Below are 19,603 nucleotides of genomic sequence, written 5' to 3'. Positions count from 1 at the left end.
TGTTTTGTCTCATAATACCCTAAAACTTTGCCATACTCATGAACAAAAGACAAAGTAGCAACCTTTTGTAAAGAGAATTCAAAATAATTTAGTTGTCAGACACCCACCTTAATAATTTTCATCTTGTGTCTTGGGCTTGCTCTGTAAAATACTGCGACCTGTTAAAACACAGATACACTAAAAATCTCTGATGCTAACAAGTGCCAGTGTTTCTAAGAAACATTTTTAACAATTTAGTTTGGCACAAAGGCTGAAATTAGTTAGTGCCATTTATGTGCCAAGATCCCTACCTTGTGCAGGGATTCAATCTTTACCAAAGAAAAGGGTATATTCATCATAAGAAACACATAATCTAAGCATGTGTGTCCTCACAACACTAGTGTACAACAGGAACTGCTTTTCTCTTTGGTGTGTCTCAGAGAAGAATGGCTGCTTCCCAATGTCTGAGGGGCTATTTTCACAGTGTGATGTAGGTGCCCCCTCTTGATCTGGAATAATGCATCAGCCTCTCTTCAACTGTAATTCAAAGCTACTTAATGATCACAATTATTTCTTCATAACTCTTCTGTGTAATCCTATCACCATGCCAAATGCCAGCCAGAACAGTGAGTCTTGTACCCTTAACTTTCACCTTGTTTTGGTAACATTGCCAGCCCTTACACCTCTCTCACACAGTCCCAGTGGGGGAGTGAGAAAGGGGAGCTTCATGGCATCCTCCTTCATAAAACCAGTTATGAGTGTCACATCAGTTCATACTTCTAACTGTAAGCATCCATGTTGCAAATCATAAATAATCTTTTGAATTTTATTATTTGTTTCTCAGTCTAGCAAAAGGGAGCAGCAGTGACTAAAGAACAAAACATAACCACTGTGGTTTGGAAGTAGAAATGAGGAGAGAGGAGAACAGACAGTGGAAAGCTGCATTATAAAAGAAAAGAATACAGGGAAATACTGGGGTTGGGAAAAACACCAAATAAAAATCCACAAAAGGCCTTCACATTTTCAGGAGGACTCTTCAAGGGCATTTCATTCTTCTTAGCACTGCTCTGGGAACTGAACTTGTGGTCAGCATTCACAGTTCTTTAGAATGGCATAAACTGACAGGGTGAGATGGGGAAAGGAAGTCAGGAAGAAAATAGGAAAACATTAAAAAAGAGGTTGATGAAAACAGAGATTGAAAGATTAGAACAACCTGTCACAGTCCTCAAATCTAGGAGACTTCCTACTGATGTACTGGATAAACTGTAGGTGAACTACAAAAAATGAAAGCATGAGTGTGAGGATTTGTTAACAGAGTAAACAAAAACAAGTACTAATATCAAAAACAGAAAACAGATGAACAAGGACACTCAGTTCTATCTATGGACAACGGGACAGAATCTAAAATAAATCACAAATGGAAAATGCTAAGAACTTTCAGGAATACTTCACAAAGCAGGCACAAATCAGCTTCCATATTGCTTTCTAATTGGTTCTAGGTAAGTGAATAATTCCACATATAGAAGTTAAAAGGTTGGAATATATTCCCCAGAATCACAAAAATAAAATACAGAAATGACAAACAATTACATAATGTTAAGATGTGGGAAAACTAGCAGGCTAGTAATTTAGAACACTTTTATCTACACACTAAGAAAACAGGCTCTGCAAATTAACTGAAAACAAAAGCAGATGAAATAAAACCTGCCCGTTGTCAGAGGTTTTCATGAACACAAGATGAAGGGTGGGGGCAAAGGGAGAGGAAAACCGCTCACTAAAAAAATCATTAGTACTTGGAGAACACTCACTTAAAACACATTAAGTTCCATGGTATTATACAAATTCCTCTTCTAAGTTGAATACATTTAACCGATTCAATAAACTGACTTCAATGCTTATTTGATTCAAGTCTCTTTAGAATAGTGCCAGTGTATCTGCCATCATTAACACTCTGTCTATTTGGAAAAGAAAGATGATGTCATCTGTCCAGGCTAATGATACAATTCGGAATTTGCTTCTTCCTTCTCTAAATACCTTTTAGGCTCGTTTCCAAAATGTTTTATCAAAGAAACAGAAGGGGAACAAGACGAGGCAAACGCAAGGCTGGCAGCTCTAGAAAGAGGCTGCACAAAGGTCTAGTGGGAAAATGGTTAATTAACTTTAGATTTTACAACCACTTAGTAATGTATACTCTAGCCCATACCCCGGGAGAGGCCAAGGAAGGATTTGTTCATCCATAAATAAACTATAAGGTAATAGGCACACAGAAGCTCCTATTCAAATAAGTAACACTTTCTCCCTTTAATCTCAAACAAAGAAAATGTTTGTGCTGCTCTAGAAGATTGGGAAATAACATTCACGAATGGGTAGAGCTTGATTAAACTAATTTTGGCTGAACAAAACAGTGATATTGCTGGCAACCACATCCCCAATCAGTTTACTAGAAGATGGAGAAAGTACAACTGGAAGTCTAGGAACTCAACACCATTGCATAAAGTACAGACTGTGAAAATATAAATTGAAATCTCTTCAGAAGACAGTTCAGCAGTAAGCTTTAAGAGGTCTCTCAGTGCACTGAACTTTGGTTAAATCACTTTAGATTCAGGGATCTGTTCTACAAAAGAAAGTGCATCTAGATGCTGCATGTACAGTAATGTTCGGAACTACAAAGAAACAGATGGTGAACAATTTCGGAGTAGCAGACATGGGCTCCAGTATCAGTGGTATCTCCTCTCACTGGCTCTAAAACATCAGCCAGACTTTATAACTGCCCAAAATGGAAGTAGCCAAGATGCCCTTCAAAATGAAACGTCACCATCATATATATTAAGGAAGAATCAGATGCCAGGTGGGTGGTACACATCCTTAATCCTAGCACTCAGGAGGCAGAGGCAGGCAGATCTGTGGGTTTGAGGCCAGCCTGGTCTACAGAGCTAGTTCTAGGACAGCCTGGAACACAGTTACACAGAGAAACCCTGGTGAAATACCAAATGTATACAGGCTAGTCTAAAAAGCCAGCCTGAAAAGGCGACTTATGACATAATCAACCCCATGACACTTTTGAAAGTATGAGGAACAAGTAAACTACCAAGGATTTCTTAAAGCAACGGCACAGTTCTACATAAAACTAATGGTTGACAAAGTAAATACTCATTTGTCAAAACCCCTAGAAATAGTAGAGTTGGACTAAGTGTTATTTCCTAAGTTTTTTTGAAAATCAAAACTTGAGCTAACAAAAATCTACTAATTACTTGAAAATTTTTAAGTGATCCAACCTTTAGAAGGTAACTGTAGAGTAAATAAGATATGTATAATATATGCACTCCTGGTTGCTACTATTATCATTAAAACATTATTCACAGTAAAAATATATAAACTAAAACTTCACTAAGAAAATGACTTTATAAATACATATATTAAAGGCATATTTTCTAGTATTAATTTGTGATTTCAGAAATGCTGAAATTACATAAAATGAATATTAAGCTTGTGAATATATGAAGTCCAATCTATGTTTCTGTTTTTTTGTTTTGTTTTGGTTTTTCGAGACAGGGTTTCTCTGTAGCTTTGGAGCCTGTCCTAGGGCTAGCTTTCGTAGACCAGGCTGGCCTCGAACTCACAGTGATCCGCCTGCCTCTGCCTCCCAAGTGCTGGGACTAAAGGCGTGCACCACCACCACCCGGCTCTATGTTTCTGTTAAATGTGTATTTGAAAAGTCACAGTGGGTTAACTTATTATGCTAATGATATGTGGGCACATAACTTCTGAGTGTCTTGATTATATTACTAATAGTTTGAATTGACCTTACTGTTCAATTCTTTTACAATAATTATATACTATTATTGACTTTTTCTAATCAGGAAAAAGTATTATAAAGATATATACAATATATATGCATCTAAATACAGAATGCCATAAGTCTATAAAAAGCTATAAGTGAAGATACTGAGATAATTTAAGAAAATTCCATATTCTCAAAAGACAGCTTTTAAGTAGCACGTTTTATTATTAATGGCAACAGACAGCTAAAACTGCTAACCAAATAAATATCAGGTAAGTACTTATTCTGAAGGACATATAAATACATACACTCAAATATTAACAACATGGAAAAATAATGCTGCCCAAATCTCATGAGGCCAACTTCCTATGTGTCTTGTATATGTGATAACCAGATTCTATAAGACTTCCCCAAAGCAGACTTGGATAATAAAATTAATTTCATTTAAGGGAAACTGGCTTATAGAAGTTACTATGTTATACAAAACAGCACTATTCTTTGATGGAGGAAGGTCATTGGTTAAATAAAAAGAAACTGCTTGGTCCTCCCTCATTGGTTAGGAGATAGGTGGGAGGAGTAAACAGAACAGAACGCTGGGAGGAAGAGGAAGTGAGGTCAGACTCGACAGCTCTCCTCTCCGGAGCAGACGCAGGAGAGACGCCATGCTACCTGCTCCAGGGAAGACGCACGCTATGAAGCTCCGACCCAGGATGGACTTAGGCTAGAATCTTCCCGGTAAGCGCACCTAGGGGCGCTACACAGATGATTAGAAATGGGCTAAATTAATATGTGAGAATTAGCCTAGAAGAGGCTAGATAGAAATGGGCCAAAGCAGTGTTTAAAAGAATACAGTTTCCGTGTAATTATTTTGGGTAAAGCTAGCCGTGCGGGCGGGGTGCTGGGGATGCAGCCCTGCCGTCGCCCCTATTACTACAATTCTTTATTTCCTATAAATTCCTACAAAAAGCATTAGAATCAAAGATTAAAAAGCATTTCAATGCCAAACAACCGGCCTTTTCAACAGAAGGTGCTGGAACAAACAAATACCATGCATAATAAAATCAAATGTGACCACTGTAATATACATAAAATTTAACTCAAAATGATCACTGGACAAAGCAAAAAAAAAAAAGAAAGAAAAAAAAACCCAAACTATAAAACTTCTAAGAGAAAATACTCTGTAACTATAGTTTAGATTGGTCTCCTAAAAAAGAATATGCATGATCCATGAAAGTAAAGATTAATAAGCTAGACTTTATCAAGTTAAATAGCTCTCTGTAGCCACACTAGAAAAAAAAAAGGCTGAAAAGGGCTATAAATACACTTAAAAAAAAAAAACCAAAAACAAAACTCTGAACTAAATAAGAAAAAAACATAATTTGTAAAAATATTCAGAAGGTGTAAATGACATAATATGTTAAAAAAATATTTAACATGAGAAGTTTTTGAGAGAATGCAAAGGAACACCACAAAAAAGTCTTCCTATACCCCATGAGATGAGCACTCACAGGCGATGGGACTAAAGACGGGAGCATACCCACATGCTACACTAAGCTTCAAATGGATGCTGTCCTGTCGCCCAACCTGAGTGAAGTCCTTAGAAAGCTGTATGATCATTCAAGCATTTACACAACTTTCACAAAGAAACTGACACACACAGCTTTATTCACTGACAGCAAATACTGAACCGATCCAACTGTCATTGAGCTGAAACGATACAGTCCACCCCTTCAGTCAAACACTGCTCAGCAATTTAAGTGGGGGAAAGAAAACGGAGTAACGTACACTAAGACACACAGCAACACAGCCAAGTGACATCTCCAAGGCATTCAAAAGCTTCATACTACATGGTCTTATTCTTGTAGAATTCAATAAAAGATGACACTATAGGAACAGAAAGTGAATCTCTGCTGCCAAGCTCTAGGCCAAGGGGAGCAGATGACTATAAGAGGTCATGAAAGCATTGAGAGGTGGGAGGAAACTGCTCTATATCCTAATTGGGAAAGACTTTGTGAGATACCACGAATCAGTCCAAACTCAGAACTATAAACCAGAAGAGGTGTGTTTACTGTCTGCCAACAATACCTCATTTTTAAAATAGTAAAATAAAAACAGAACTAAAGTATAAGTAGCGGTATCTCTCCATCTTCTACCTCACACATATAAGTCCTAGATTACCATAGTACTCTCTTCAGAGGAAATTCAGTTTTTATCAGAGTTAATGCTTTTATAACATTTTCATAATGACCTCATCATAAATAATAATATGGTTTATTTCAAGGAAATTTCATTTCACAATCTGGACCAGCAAATTTGGTAGGCATGTCTCATTTGTAAGTGAGCAGTTTCCCCGAGACAGTAGCAATATCTGAGGTTGAATAAGGGCGTCAGTATTTCCTTGTGCAGGCTCACCTTTGGTACTATCTGTGAAAGCTGCTGGACTTCCATGGTATCTACTTCTTCTCCAGACACTGACTGGGAAGTTTTAGAATACAATCCCAGACGACTAGCTAAAGTAAAAGGTAACAAAAAAGTATAATTAAATTTCTTTGCTTGAAAAGTTAGTAAAATTATGCTTATTAGACAATTTTATTTACTTATTAAAGATAAAAAGTGTATCAAGGAATCATAAGACAAACAACTGGTAAGACAAAACTATCTGAAATTTATAGTGAGTCTGAAATTACTGCCGTGTATTTTATTTTTACTTAAATTTAAGAATAAAGAATTGTCTCTACGTGAGCAAAACCTAAAAATTAAAACTATACTAATCAGTTTCTGCTCAGCAGCTCAATTTCAATGACAATCAGAATGTACTAAAAGCAAAGTAACTGAAGCCAGGAAAACCGGTGGCAGATTTAGTTGCACGCAATCATGCAGCTGCACGGAAATGAAAATACATGCTGAAAAACGACCCTCCCAGTATCATGACTCTCGTGATCCTTTGACACTTTAGTCCAGACCTATCACAAATTAATCAAGTCAGAATGGACAGACTTGGCAAATGCTGAATGTATGCTTTACGGGCACCAAGGCCAAGACTCTGCACTTCCGCTTCTTCCACCTTCCATTGCACCTAACGTTCAAACCATACAAGTACATCTCTGATGAGAAAAAAGAAGTACACAAACCTATCCTCTTAGTATTTATGCTCCAGTCTGCTTTGAAAGTTTTACTGAAATTAAAAAGAAAAACCTCAACTCAACTTTCAGTTCACATCCCTAAACTAGTGTTTTATACCTGTCAGCAAGTGGATTATAAAGTTAAAAGTCAGCTACTTTTCCGTGAATAAATACACAAATGATTTCATGAGCTAGTCATGTGTTTTTAATATTCTTTTTAAATTCAAATCCTGTGTACCTGTAATCTTTCTTAAATCTGAGCAAAAACAACTAAGTTATTATATAATTATAATATTATATAAACATATTTCCTAGCTAACGTTCATAAAACTATACACTGCAGTATTTTATGAAAACCAAAATGCAGCAGCTCAGTTATACCGATTGCAATTGCAGTCTCCTGTGAATCTCCAGTGATCATTTTGATGGAGACCCCTGAGGCAATAAGTGTTGTGACCGCTTCTTTCACACCAGTTCTAGGAGGATCGATGATTCCTACCAGGCCAAGGAAGGTCAGTTGTCCCAGTTCCGGACCAGAAGCCAGGGCGAGAACTTAGGAAATAATAAAATACAAAACCAGAAAGCATTGGCTGTGAAAGCATTAAACTTAGCTGATAATAATCACATACGGCTATAATGTCATCTGAAGTTAAAGCCTATTATTTACAATTCAAATTTATCACATTATGGTTCAATAGTTCTGGATATAGGATTGCTTTTAAGCTATTTAGAAATTAAAAGGGGGAGCTGGAGAGATGGCTCAGTGGTTAAGAGCATTGCCTGCTCTTCCAAAGGTCCTGAGTTCAATTCCCAGCAACCACATGGTGGCTCACAACCATCTGTAAAGAGGTCTGGCGCCCTCTTCTGGCCTTCAGGCATACAGACAGAATATTGTATAATATATATATATATATATATATTATATATATATATATATTAAAAAAAAGAAATTAAAAGGGATAAACCATAGATTTTAAAAGGGATAAAACCAAAGAACTACTAAGCATATAAGACAAATGAAAAAGAATTATAACATTCTTTCCTAACAACCATATGGAGCTATTCTCCAAAGAAACTACAACCTCTATAGAAAATACATTCATTATTTAGGGGCAAAGAGAGGTTATCAAGCCAAATTTTAAACACACAGACTCCTTTGAAGGAAGCTTTTAACATATCTTCATCTGAGAAAGCTTTATTAATTATATACCGCCTGTATATACACAATTTCATACACGCTGAACACTAGAAATAAAATTTCATCTATAAAGTGGTATTAACACCATTAATACCAATAAAGTCAGTTTTCACTGCCTCCAAACATTAACAAACATTTCTTGCTCATAATTTAGGTCTCTAAGAGCTCATAACTATCATATCCTTATGTTTAGCTTTCTGTCATCATTGGGCAACAAGATATAACAAAGTCAGGCTCATTTCCCAAATAGCACTCAGTTTACTCTCAGAATTCTGGGTCTTTTGGTAACTATCCTTATAAATCAAAGGTTACTCCTCCATCAGGGAGATTATTAGACCAAACACTTAATAACAAGCATCCACAAAGGTACACTAAACCTAAGTGTCTCAGAGGGAGCCTGTGAAGTCCCAAAAGGGACAAAGGAGAACTTATTCCTACTCAAGCAAAAACTATGGAGGACTAAAAAATCAAAGCTGAAGGCAAACCACTTCTGTTTGAGTGGTAGACAAAACCCACAAAGGTTTTTTCACTTTGAAGGGGAAGCGATTCCTGGCAACCTCTGATGTTAGGATAGAGGCAGAAGTCAATACAAGGACATGAAGATTATCAGCTTACATGCTCTCAAATCCTGAGAAAGGAGATTATTTCTGCACACTAGGAGGGTGACACTAGCCCAGGGATTGTTACTCTACATTTGAGCACTCTTTAGCACTAAAGACTACTGAAACTATTCTTTAGATCAACAGTAGACAAACAGTGTTTATACAGAAGCCCTCTGATACAAAACAGCTATCATGGTTTGAATATATTTCCCATACCCTCAGAGTTAGAACATTTGGTCCCCAGATGGTAATGTTTTGTAAGGTTGTGGAACCTTCAGAATATGGAGAAAGTGGGTCTCTTCAGGACAGAACTTAGTTTTATAGCTCATTATCCTGCCTCCCCCCCCCCACTGCCTTATGATATGAAGTAGCAACCTTGCTACCTTAAGCCATTACTACCACCATGGATCCCCACCATGATGGGCAGTAACCTGCATCTATGCATCAAAATAAAGTCTTCCTCACTTAAGTGGTTTCTTGTCAGGTCGTAATCACCAATAAAAAATTCCAACTAAAATATGTTAGAATTTCAAAGTTTATGACCACAAGCATTTCTAAGAAACTACCTTGTTAAGATACTGTATAACCACATGTATCAATTAATATTTTAATGTATACACATTAATATTTAGTATTTTATTCTTCCATTACAGTAACAAAAAAGAGGGGAAAGATGAAAAAAGGCCTAAGAGACAAAGATCACAGTATTTCCTAAAACTCTATGAAACAAATGTTTTCCTCTAATAATTCAAGTCTACATTGTGAAGTGCAGCACAAACCATACACAAAAACATCAACAATTCTTCAGTGAAATGGCCCAACAGATAAAGGCACTTGCTATAGACCCTACCAACCTGAGTTTCATTCCTGAACTCACACAGTAAGTATAAAACAGATTTTTATGTGTTATCTATTGTGCCACCTCCTGCCCCTCACACACACACACTCTAAATAAAAGTAACAGAAATCCACAGCAGATAAACTTCTTGAAAGTAAAATCTCAATCCTAATCAAAGAACACTGCAGAGCTACAGAAACTCAAGAGTTCATACTTTGCTATATTCTTGACTTTCCACATCTGAGGGCCAGTTCCCCAGTTATAAGAACATGACATCTCAGCAATTTCAATGGTTCTGAGACTTGAAATAGAACTGGACTGCTCAGAAGTGAAGTGGGAATTCAACTGCAATTAAAAGAAGGCCCTTTTCCCCCCAGAACAGTGAGTATGCTGAAACAGCCTTACCTCTGAGTCCCGCAGAGCCCATCCGTGCCTTCTCTTGTTGATACAGATCTCTCTGCTGCTGGGTAAGTGCCAAAGTCTGCCCTTTGTTGTTATATGTAGTACAATACTTAATCACCTGTTCATAAGCACCCTTCATAAAACAAATCTCTGGTCTGTCCTATAAAGAACAACATACAAAGTTTATATTCACATTGTATATATATCCTACATGAATCCAAAAAGAGACCTCAATCTCTCATAATCCTTCACAAAGTAAGTCATTCGAACATAATTCTTTGAGTGGCATTTAAACTCTGAAGATCATTAATGCATGTGGGAGCACACTCTAAAAAATAAATAAATAAACAAACAAACAAATAAATATTTCTGTGGTGCCATACCTTGCACCTTACACTATAAGCAATGTTTTACTACACCGCAATTTGCGTACAGTGAGATTTGGGAGATTGTTCTTCACCATGCAGCAGGAAAATGAAGGAGATCTAGTATCAGTCTGGGGGTAATGTTTCAGATTCTTTACAAATGACTGTTTACATATCTCTATCTATGGCTATCTATCTATGATGCTTCTGTAATGCTCATAATGACAGATTTCTTCCGTTTATCATAAGAGAAGTAAAATTTAGACTAGTATATACAAGGCCCTAAATTTAATCCCCAAATGGGAAAAACAAATACAAAAGAATCCCTAGGACCTTCTACTGAAACCTGTAGTCTCTACCTGCCTGTTTCATTTTAGGCACTTCTCCCAACAAGGCAAACTAATTTACAATTCTTTCAGCTGTCTTCTTTGTTTTTTACCTCTGAATATTTAATACACTTACATTGCGACTGCTCTGTTAACAATTTTACACATGTCTGCCAGGCAGTGGTAGCACACACCTTTAATCCCAGTGCCCAGTGTTGTAGCACAAAGCACCAAGGAGCCAGATTAGCCCTAACACCTCTCACCTCTCCTCTTCACATGGCATTGCCTCCTATTGAAAACATCTCTGGAAGCTTTACAAATGCTTTCTCCAAGTATCTCATCACTCTTCAACATAAGGGAGCATCCCTTCTTGATTATAGACCTTGTATTTATCTCCTTACTCTATCCTCCATTTAACATAGTTTAGTGCAACAGGGGAGGATATTTCACTATAAAACCCAAAATCTTTCTGTTTTGAAAATATTTCAAGCATTATCTGGTAAAATTTCATTTCTTTCTTCTTCTGTTTTTGTTTTGTTTGGCTATTTATTTTTTCATGACAGGTTTCTCTATGTAGCCTTTGGCTGTCCCAGAACTTGATATGCACAGACCAGGCTGGCCTCAAACTTACAGATCCATCTCGCTCTGCCTCCTGAGTGCCGGGATTCAAAGCGTGAGCAGCAAGCCTGGCACAATCGTATTTCATGTCTTCTATGCTATTTCCATTATTACATGTGGTCTCAACCCCAAAACTTAATCTCCTCATCTTCTTATCTTCTCTATAGCTACTCCTCTGTGTCTACTCTACTTTCTCAGAGTCCTTACTTAAATAGAGCTTCTACTTAAGCATTTTTCTGTCATTTTTCATGATCTTTAGGAATCTCCTTCAGCATGTGCACTACCTTTGCTTCTCTGAACCTTAGCCTGCTGTTCAATCTGCATCTTTATACTAAATATTTCTCTGGTTACCAGAAAGAAAATTCACCTATCAATTTACACTCACACTAAAAAACTAGTAGCTGCCTGGGCACCGTTAACACCGATCAGCTGGCAGACCTTGCCGCAGGGGGCAGGGGAAGCCCAAGAGGGAAGCTTTTGTCCTTGTTATTGAAAAGAACAGGGAGCTTTTCCAGAACTCTCCACTATTCTGAGGGAACAAGTGTGGGGCAGGGCCTGGCTGCACATACTCAGAGAGTGCAACTGGAGCCTAGGAATTTGTCCTTCATAATGACTTCCCTTGCTCAGCTTTCAGTGTTAAGCTTGCTAGCACACCACCTCCTGTATTCCTCATATCTTCTATATTCCACAAGGATAAAGGAATACTGAAGGTCTAAAGAGGCAGAAAAGGCATTTGTGGAAGAAAGGTTTCTACTGGTTCCTCTTTTAGACCTCAACCTTCCCTCCCAGTATTTATCTTAGTACTTGCCTTTAAAAGTACTTATGGATTTTTATCTTTTTATTCCAGAGATTGAGAAAATATATTCTTACTGTCATATTCAAAAGACACTTCTAAAAACAAACTAGTTGAGCCATTCTAATTGTTTTTAAATTAGTAAGTTTGTCCAATCTATGGCAGGCTGATGTCCCCTCTACATCTACTGAGTCTCATTTGTGTGTTTAGGTTTTGTATGTTAAATCCATTGGTTGCTTTCATCTTGCAGCAAGTCTTTAGGTTGGAAAATGACAAGAATCACACAATTAGCAGTGTTATCTATTATAAGGATAAGACATTCCTTTAGTGAAGAGCAGTCCACCAACACAAAAACAGCAGAGACCTACAGTGAACTATCAATGAGAAGAAAATCAGATCAAGAGACCTGGATGTCAAAGTCCTCCATACCTAAGACCGGGCTAAAAAACACTTAAGCAGGTGGCTTACAAACAACACTAAATATTTCAATACAGAAATTTTATAAAGAAGACTGTCACAGTAAAGAATAAAATAAAGACTTAAGAACACTGCTGATTACTATGCTTTAAGGCAGTGGTTCTCAAGTTTCCTAATGTTGTGACCCTTTAGTACAATTCCTCATGCTGTGCTGATGCCAATCATAAAAGTATTTTTGCTGCTGATTCATAACTGTAATTTTTCTACTATTATGAATCGCAACATAAGTATCTGTGTTTTTCTGATGGTCTTAAGCAACCCCTATAAAAGGGTTGCTCAACCCCCGCAAAGACTGTGACTCAGAGATTGAGAACCACTGCTCTTAGGCCAGAGGATTTATTGATGCCGTAATTCACTAAAATTAATGTAGACCCCTTCCCCAAAAAATGTCACCTAAGCTGAAACAGATGTGCTTTTATTATTTTATTATTTTGAAAGCCTCACCCTATATCCCAGGCTTGTCTGGAACACACTGTGTAACTGACCTCAAACTTGTAGCAATCCTGTCTCAGCCTCCTAAATGCTAGAGTTGTGTATAAATATTTTTAAAGAGATACCTGCTGTGTTCGGTGTACACACTTAACAGCCATCCATTTCTGCTCAGAACTAAAAGGGTATTCAGTTTTTCTGATATAATCCTGTTGCAGTCCATCAAGACCCATCTATAAGAACAAAATAAAAATAAAATTAATTCTAATCAACATGTATTGTTTTTCCCTTTAACACGCAATGTAAAGAACCTATGACATGGTGAGCTAAGATAACTGGTTACTCTTCCAGTTTTATTTATATGGGACTGCATTTTCTAAAGAGAGCATACAATTACAACATGAAATCCTGCATGTATAGATAGAATACTAGGCTATATGTATACCAAGCCTTCATATATTAATCTCTCTACCAGATCAAAATATGAAAGAAAACAAGATACAAACAAAAGTGCCTAATACTGAAGATGAACGTTGCCAATCAAGAAAAGTTTCTTATTTAACTTCACTTATTAGCAATGGGGATCTTTCTTGCCTGTTGCTATCATCTTCATTCTAACCCTTTAGGTCACCGTTTTGTAATACTTTCCTCCAGATTGAAACATTGAGTCCTTAAGCAGGAAGGTAAACAAATCAAAATTGCTTTGAGTCCTGAAACTGACCAGATTCACTAGACTAAATAATGAAGATTGCTGAGAACTACTCTCAAACAACCAGACTCTGTGCCTGAAATAGGAAGAGGTTCAGATCCGAGTGACTTGGAAAGGACCCAGACTGTTCAGCTGCCTGCAAGTTCCTAGCTGTTGTGAACTATCACCTGTGCTCGGGTGGGCTCCGATGATGTACCAGTCTTTGAGTCATTTCTGTTCTTATAAGTAACTCCTCACCCATATTCCCGTGGGCAACCCCAATAAAACTCATTGGTTCACTAAGTTGGACTTTGGTAGTATCTACAGTTTGGTCTGTTGTGGGTTCCCTATCTGGGGTGAATACATGTACTGTGTGTGCATGTACGCACGCGCATGCATGTACAAATTGTGTGTTATATCTCTATGAAGTTTTGTTACACAACAATACCACTGTAACTAATGTCATGCATTTGTTCTCACTAATCCCTTTTGAAACCTTTGCCTCTTATTCCAAATATCTAACTGTATTTTAGAACTAGTCAAAAGTCCATGTTATTAACTTCTGTTTTCTTTAGAAATATGATCAGAGTTCTCTTAGTATTCACATAACCACCAAAATAGAGCCTATTTAACAATTCCTTCCATCTTAGCTGACTGGCCGTGACCTATTCCCTCCATGCCGATTTCTTCCCTCCCTCATGCTTTCATTTTAGCTCCTTCTAGCTATCCTCACTAAACCCTTTCTGTCCTTTAAAGTCAAGCCTCCAGCTCTGAACTTTCACTGTTCAAGACAGGTAGAGGTAGCTAGGTAGGTAGATAGGTATGTATGGAGACAGACAGACATAGATAGATATGGCTGTTCAGTACTTTAGGTTTAACTATCTTGCCCTGCCTGTTCTTTGTTCCTGGAATGTCAGTATTAATGCCTCTAAAAAGAAGCTCGTAGCTTGTTAAACAGAAACATGGGAAACAGCCGACGCTTCCGTCATATTTTATTAATCTTCCAAAAGCTATACATTACTTTTAGTTGTAAGGCCAAATGATAGAGAAATATAGGTTTCAAAAGAGAAAACATACATATTTTAAAACTAGTGGGCAGAGTTGCAGTGCTTACCCGGCATATAGAAGGCCCTGGATTTGATCTCTATTATATATATTAAAACGAACAAATGAATGACTAAGTAAATCTAGTGATGATCTTCTGAATGAAAACCTAGAATAACTTGCAACAGTATAATGGTTCTCATTCCCAGTAATCTCACATAGAAAGATACTGTTTCATTCAAATTTCGGTGTTTTCTCAAACTGTTCTTAAAAGTGGGAAAGGCTGCTCTAGTCATGTAAATACCAGGTTTCTTGCTGAAAGAAATGTAAATATAGGATGCAAGCTCAATCTGAATGGAATACAGGAGCAATACCTCCTCCCAAACACAGATTTCAACAACATACATTATGAGAAATGGAAAAGGAAGCAAACCTTGGAAGGGAAAAAATTGACTTCTACCTTTTACTAATGTAAAGGTACAAAAGTATTTCAGAATAACATCGCTTATTCACTCACGTACAAGTATTTAACAGCAACTACACACAGTTTTAATACCTCACTACTAAAAACACATCCAACACTGGCCATTAGTTTGTACCTTGCAGTGAGGAATAAGTTATACTGAAACTGTTCTAGTCTCTATATTGAACTGATCCCCAATGCCAGTTAGAAATAATGGAAAAATGAGTCTTACTGGACATTTAAAAACACAGTATGATGAATCTGAAAGGCCTCACATTCTGCTAACAGGATAATATCCCACATGCCAAGGACACTAAACACATACCTTCATTGCAAGAGCAATTAAGGCTCCTTCAGTTGGCTTTCCCATCAGAGTGTTGTTCCTAATTACAGCATCATTGCACACACAGCCCGCCTAAAAGAAATGCATATGGACTTTAAATCCATCACTCTGGCTGAAGTCATTATGAACTAAGTTAACTTCTTGAATATATTTTTACCTCAACAATTCTGCTAACAGCTGGGTTATAGAATCCATGAACAACATCGCCATCAACAATGACTTCACCAAACTGATTATAGCCAACTCCAGTAACCTAAGGGTTAATAACACACACAGTATAGTAGGAAGGCTTAATGGCAGCCAAACAACAGCCTGAGCTATATTCATGCCATTTTCTAGTCATGCTGTTGGTAATACAAATGCTTATAATAAATCTAAAACACAATTTAATATTAGAAGAACAGAAATTCTATTTAGGGTACTAATTAACCAAAAAAGATATTTTTGCCTGCTCAATAATACATTATAAAAAGACAAGAAAACCATGGACAACATCTCTACATAACTGAGCTTAAATTAAATTTATATAACAGTACACTACAGCTTGCAAAAAAACAAAACAAAACAAAAAAACAAAAAACCTCAAACCCACTATTACCACATCTAGCCTCTCACACAGACCCAGGATCAGGTAATAGCTAAAACCTGGTTTCCAGGCAAATAGTCTAACAGTCTTAGGGGCAGTGAAGGACTCATCCTGGAACTGACAGACTGCTCTGAAAGCACAGTACATGGCCATATTAAAATTTAAACAAGCCAAGTATCCCAAGTGGCTAGAGTCTAGGTAAAACAACTATCATAATAAAAATAATAAAGTTTAAAGAAATAATTAAAATTATTAATGTCTAATATAAAATGATAGACTCTGAAGAGAAACTACTACCCTGTCATCCATACACAAGCACAGGTGCTGCAGGATAATCCTTCTTTTGCTGTGACTATGTGTTGCTCTCATTGGTTGACTAGGCTGGAACCCCAAACGAAGATGTAGGGAAAAAGAAAAGCAGAATCAAGAGAAATGTGACCCATTTTTTTACCTGCTAGAGAACAGGTAAAGCCACAAAACCACGTGGCAAAAAATGGATTAACAGAAATAGGTTAATTTAAGTTCTAAGAGCTAATTAGTAATAAGCCTGAGCAATAGACCAAACATTCTGTAATTAATGTAAGCTTCTATGTGATTATTTGGGACTGGGCAGTCTGGACAAAAGAAAAGCTCCAGCTCCATTTACATATGGTGCTTCAACAGGGCCAGAATTTCCACATAAGACATAACAAAGTTTAAAAAAGAGTTCTAAACACACAAAAACAGAGCTAAGAGTAACTTCATAATTCATGTCTCTCATTGGCGGTCGCAGTACAGAACTGTGTCCCTTGGCCACAGCAGGCTTGATCTGAAACATGGAGGATTCCTGCAGTCTCTCATAGGTTGCAATAAAATAAAGGCTCCTCCTAGCCACTGCATGCAGGCTTGAGAGCACAGCTGTGCACTGCATGGCAGATTTTGAGTTTTTGCTCATAAAAACAAAAAGGGTTAGAGATTCACAGTAAGGGCAGATTCAAACAAAAATGTCTCTGAACAGAGTACTTATAAATGTATGCAGGCTTGGGAGACAGAGGAAAAAGGGTAGAAACAGTCATAGATTTAAAAGAAAAGGTTTTAAAATAGTAAAGTCCTTAAGGGAACAGAGTAGTGATGTATATATTACACACACACACACACAAACATACACACACAAATATGACATGCAAAAATGAAAAATACACAGAGTCTGGATATTGTTTGTTATTCTGTTGTATTTTAATTTTTCTCACTGTTGAGGAAGGAACAATAGCTGCTAAGCCACACTGGATTACCAATGTTGCTAGATTAAACCAGCCTATATAATTGAAAATATTAAGTCAAAAGATATGATACTTTGGAGAAGAGATTATGCTTTTGTTTCCACAGGAAATGAGAAGCTCTGGATTCATTTGTGGTGAAAAAAAAGTCCGATTTGATTAAGAAGACACCCTAAAAAATCTCTGATGGGAACAGATGGCCTAGATGATCCAACGTGTCAGTGCACCTCTGATGCAATTTCCTCTGAGTTCTACGTCTAAAACAGCTTCAAGGCTACTGGCTGAGATGAACCAACCTCACAGAATATTCTAGCCAAGGCTTAACAATTATCCTGATTTTCTCAGGGCCCCTCAAAGATCACCAGCACCCACCAATCAGCAGAAAGTAGCCTAGAAAACTAAGCACACATTCTCAAAATATTGGCTATAAATGTTTGTTTTTATTTAAGGGGGCAGTTACAAATTATTACTGGTCACAGTGAATGTCTTTCAAAAAGAAGAAAGGGGAATATGATATACAAATGATGGGAGAAAGGGGTAGATTACTGAATCTACTTTAATCAAAAAACTATTAATCTTAAATATTTTACATTGGTATGGATTTTGGTTTACTGATACAACTTTAAAGTTAATTTTCTTATATTGTATGTATATTTCTATTCTTTTTTTAAAGAATTATGTCAATGAAACTCATTTAAAGGTATAATGTATACTTAAAAGTACAGATTAATAGTCATGTATAATATATAACAATATAATAGTCATCTGTAATTGTAATTACAGTCATGTTAGGTATGTTTTCAAGTTAGCACATGGACATATTTTGAGATGGTCTCCAAATACTTCAAAGATGTACAGAATATGGTATTTAATATATTTAATAATTAAGGATTTTCATTACAGTGAGACATCTGCTTCTGGCAGCAACAATCTACAGCAAGAAAAAAAAAGATGATGGACATCAAAGAAACTGTATGGTGTTTATTTTCTTTATGGCAAAAGCTAGCCATGTGGGCAAAGAAACTGTCCTTGCCTCAATTTGCTGACAGTATTCTGTCCAAACTGGATAAGCAGGACACAAAAGAAAGTGACTACAAAACTTTGCCAAGACAAGATATCCAATAAAGGCAGATTCAGATAAAAGAAAACCCATAAACTGTGTACAGTGGTTTTAAAATATATGTAGGCTTGAGAGAGAAAAGAAAAAGGATAAAGTCCGAGAGAGAGAATGAGAGAGAGAGAGAGAGAGAGAGAGAGAGAGAGAGAGAGAGAGAGAGAGAGAGAGAGAGAGAATAGTTGGGTGTGGTGGCTCACACCTTTAATCCCATCACTTGGGAGGCAGAAACAGGCAGATCTCCATTAGTTCAAAGCACAGCCTGGCTTACAGTGTGAGATCCACAATAGCCAAGATAAACAGAGAAATCCTGTCTCAAAAAAACAAAAATTAAAAAATAAAAATGGAAGAAATAGAGTAAAAAAATAAAAAGATATGTAAAGATAAAAAGTACAAAAAAGAGTGCAGTATGTATATTATTGTGTTTTCATTGATTTTTTTTTTTGACTGTGAATGAGCTAATTACAGAGAGACATTTCATTGTAGGGGCTGCTAAGCTACCTCAAAACATGCATTTTAAAGGTATCTTGACTTCAAAATTTCAGTCTAAGGATGTGTTACTTCGGAAAGAAGTTCTGCTTTTGTTTCCACAGAGTACAGAAAGCTGTGGATTCCTTACCAGCTAATACAGTTTGATAAAACAAGACACCCAGAAGCAATGGTAGCCCACATTTAGGACAGCTTCAGGACTGCTGGTTGAGACGAACCAAACACACAAGATACATGAAGGACCTAATTAACAGTGCCCCCAATCAGAAGGAAGTAGTTCTAGAGAACTATGCCCAAATTCCTAAATATTGTTCATAAATATTTGTTTTCATTTCAAGGGGTTGATTATAAATAGTCGATGGTCACAGTCAATTTCTTTAAAAAAAATAAGGGAGGATATGATATAGGTCAAGACTTTGCATTGGTATGGATTTTGGTTTATTGATACAAATTTAAGGTCATATTGTTGTATGTATATTTCTGCTCTTGTTTAAGGTATTATGTTTATACAGTCATTTAAAAATGCAATGTATAATTAAGAAATACAGATTAATAGTCACCTAAAATAATCAAAATTTTAATCATGTTAATTAGGTTTTCTAGATATACAGAGATATATTTCAGTAAGATAGCCTTTAAACCTTTCAAAGACCTACAGAATATGGGATTTAAAATATTTTAAGAACTTAA

The 19,603-nt window shown here is 36.7% G+C and overlaps 1 protein-coding gene across 6 annotated transcripts in view; it reads right to left on the bottom strand.

Moving 5' to 3' along the window:
• The window catches only part of Atp2c1 (ATPase secretory pathway Ca2+ transporting 1), a 119,046-nt gene that overhangs the window by 13,447 nt on the left and 85,996 nt on the right, over positions 1–19,603 (bottom strand). For all 6 annotated transcript variants that reach the window (XM_075964793.1, XM_075964799.1, XM_075964795.1 and 3 more), the window contains 7 exons: positions 15,626–15,721; positions 15,451–15,540; positions 13,059–13,163; positions 9,926–10,082; positions 7,264–7,434; positions 6,173–6,270; positions 108–158 (listed from right to left, as the gene is read on the bottom strand). In XM_075964793.1, the coding sequence (XP_075820908.1) occupies positions 108–158; positions 6,173–6,270; positions 7,264–7,434; positions 9,926–10,082; positions 13,059–13,163; positions 15,451–15,540; positions 15,626–15,721 (768 nt within the window). The remainder of the gene's footprint in view (positions 1–107; positions 159–6,172; positions 6,271–7,263; positions 7,435–9,925; positions 10,083–13,058; positions 13,164–15,450; positions 15,541–15,625; positions 15,722–19,603) is intronic.

The sequence above is a fragment of the Microtus pennsylvanicus genome, chromosome 3 (assembly GCF_037038515.1).
Source record: "Microtus pennsylvanicus isolate mMicPen1 chromosome 3, mMicPen1.hap1, whole genome shotgun sequence".
In the NCBI taxonomy this organism is placed as follows: Eukaryota; Metazoa; Chordata; class Mammalia; order Rodentia; family Cricetidae; genus Microtus; species Microtus pennsylvanicus.
The sequence above is the reverse complement of the archived record's forward strand: the minus strand, read 5'-3'. Positions and strand labels throughout refer to the sequence as shown.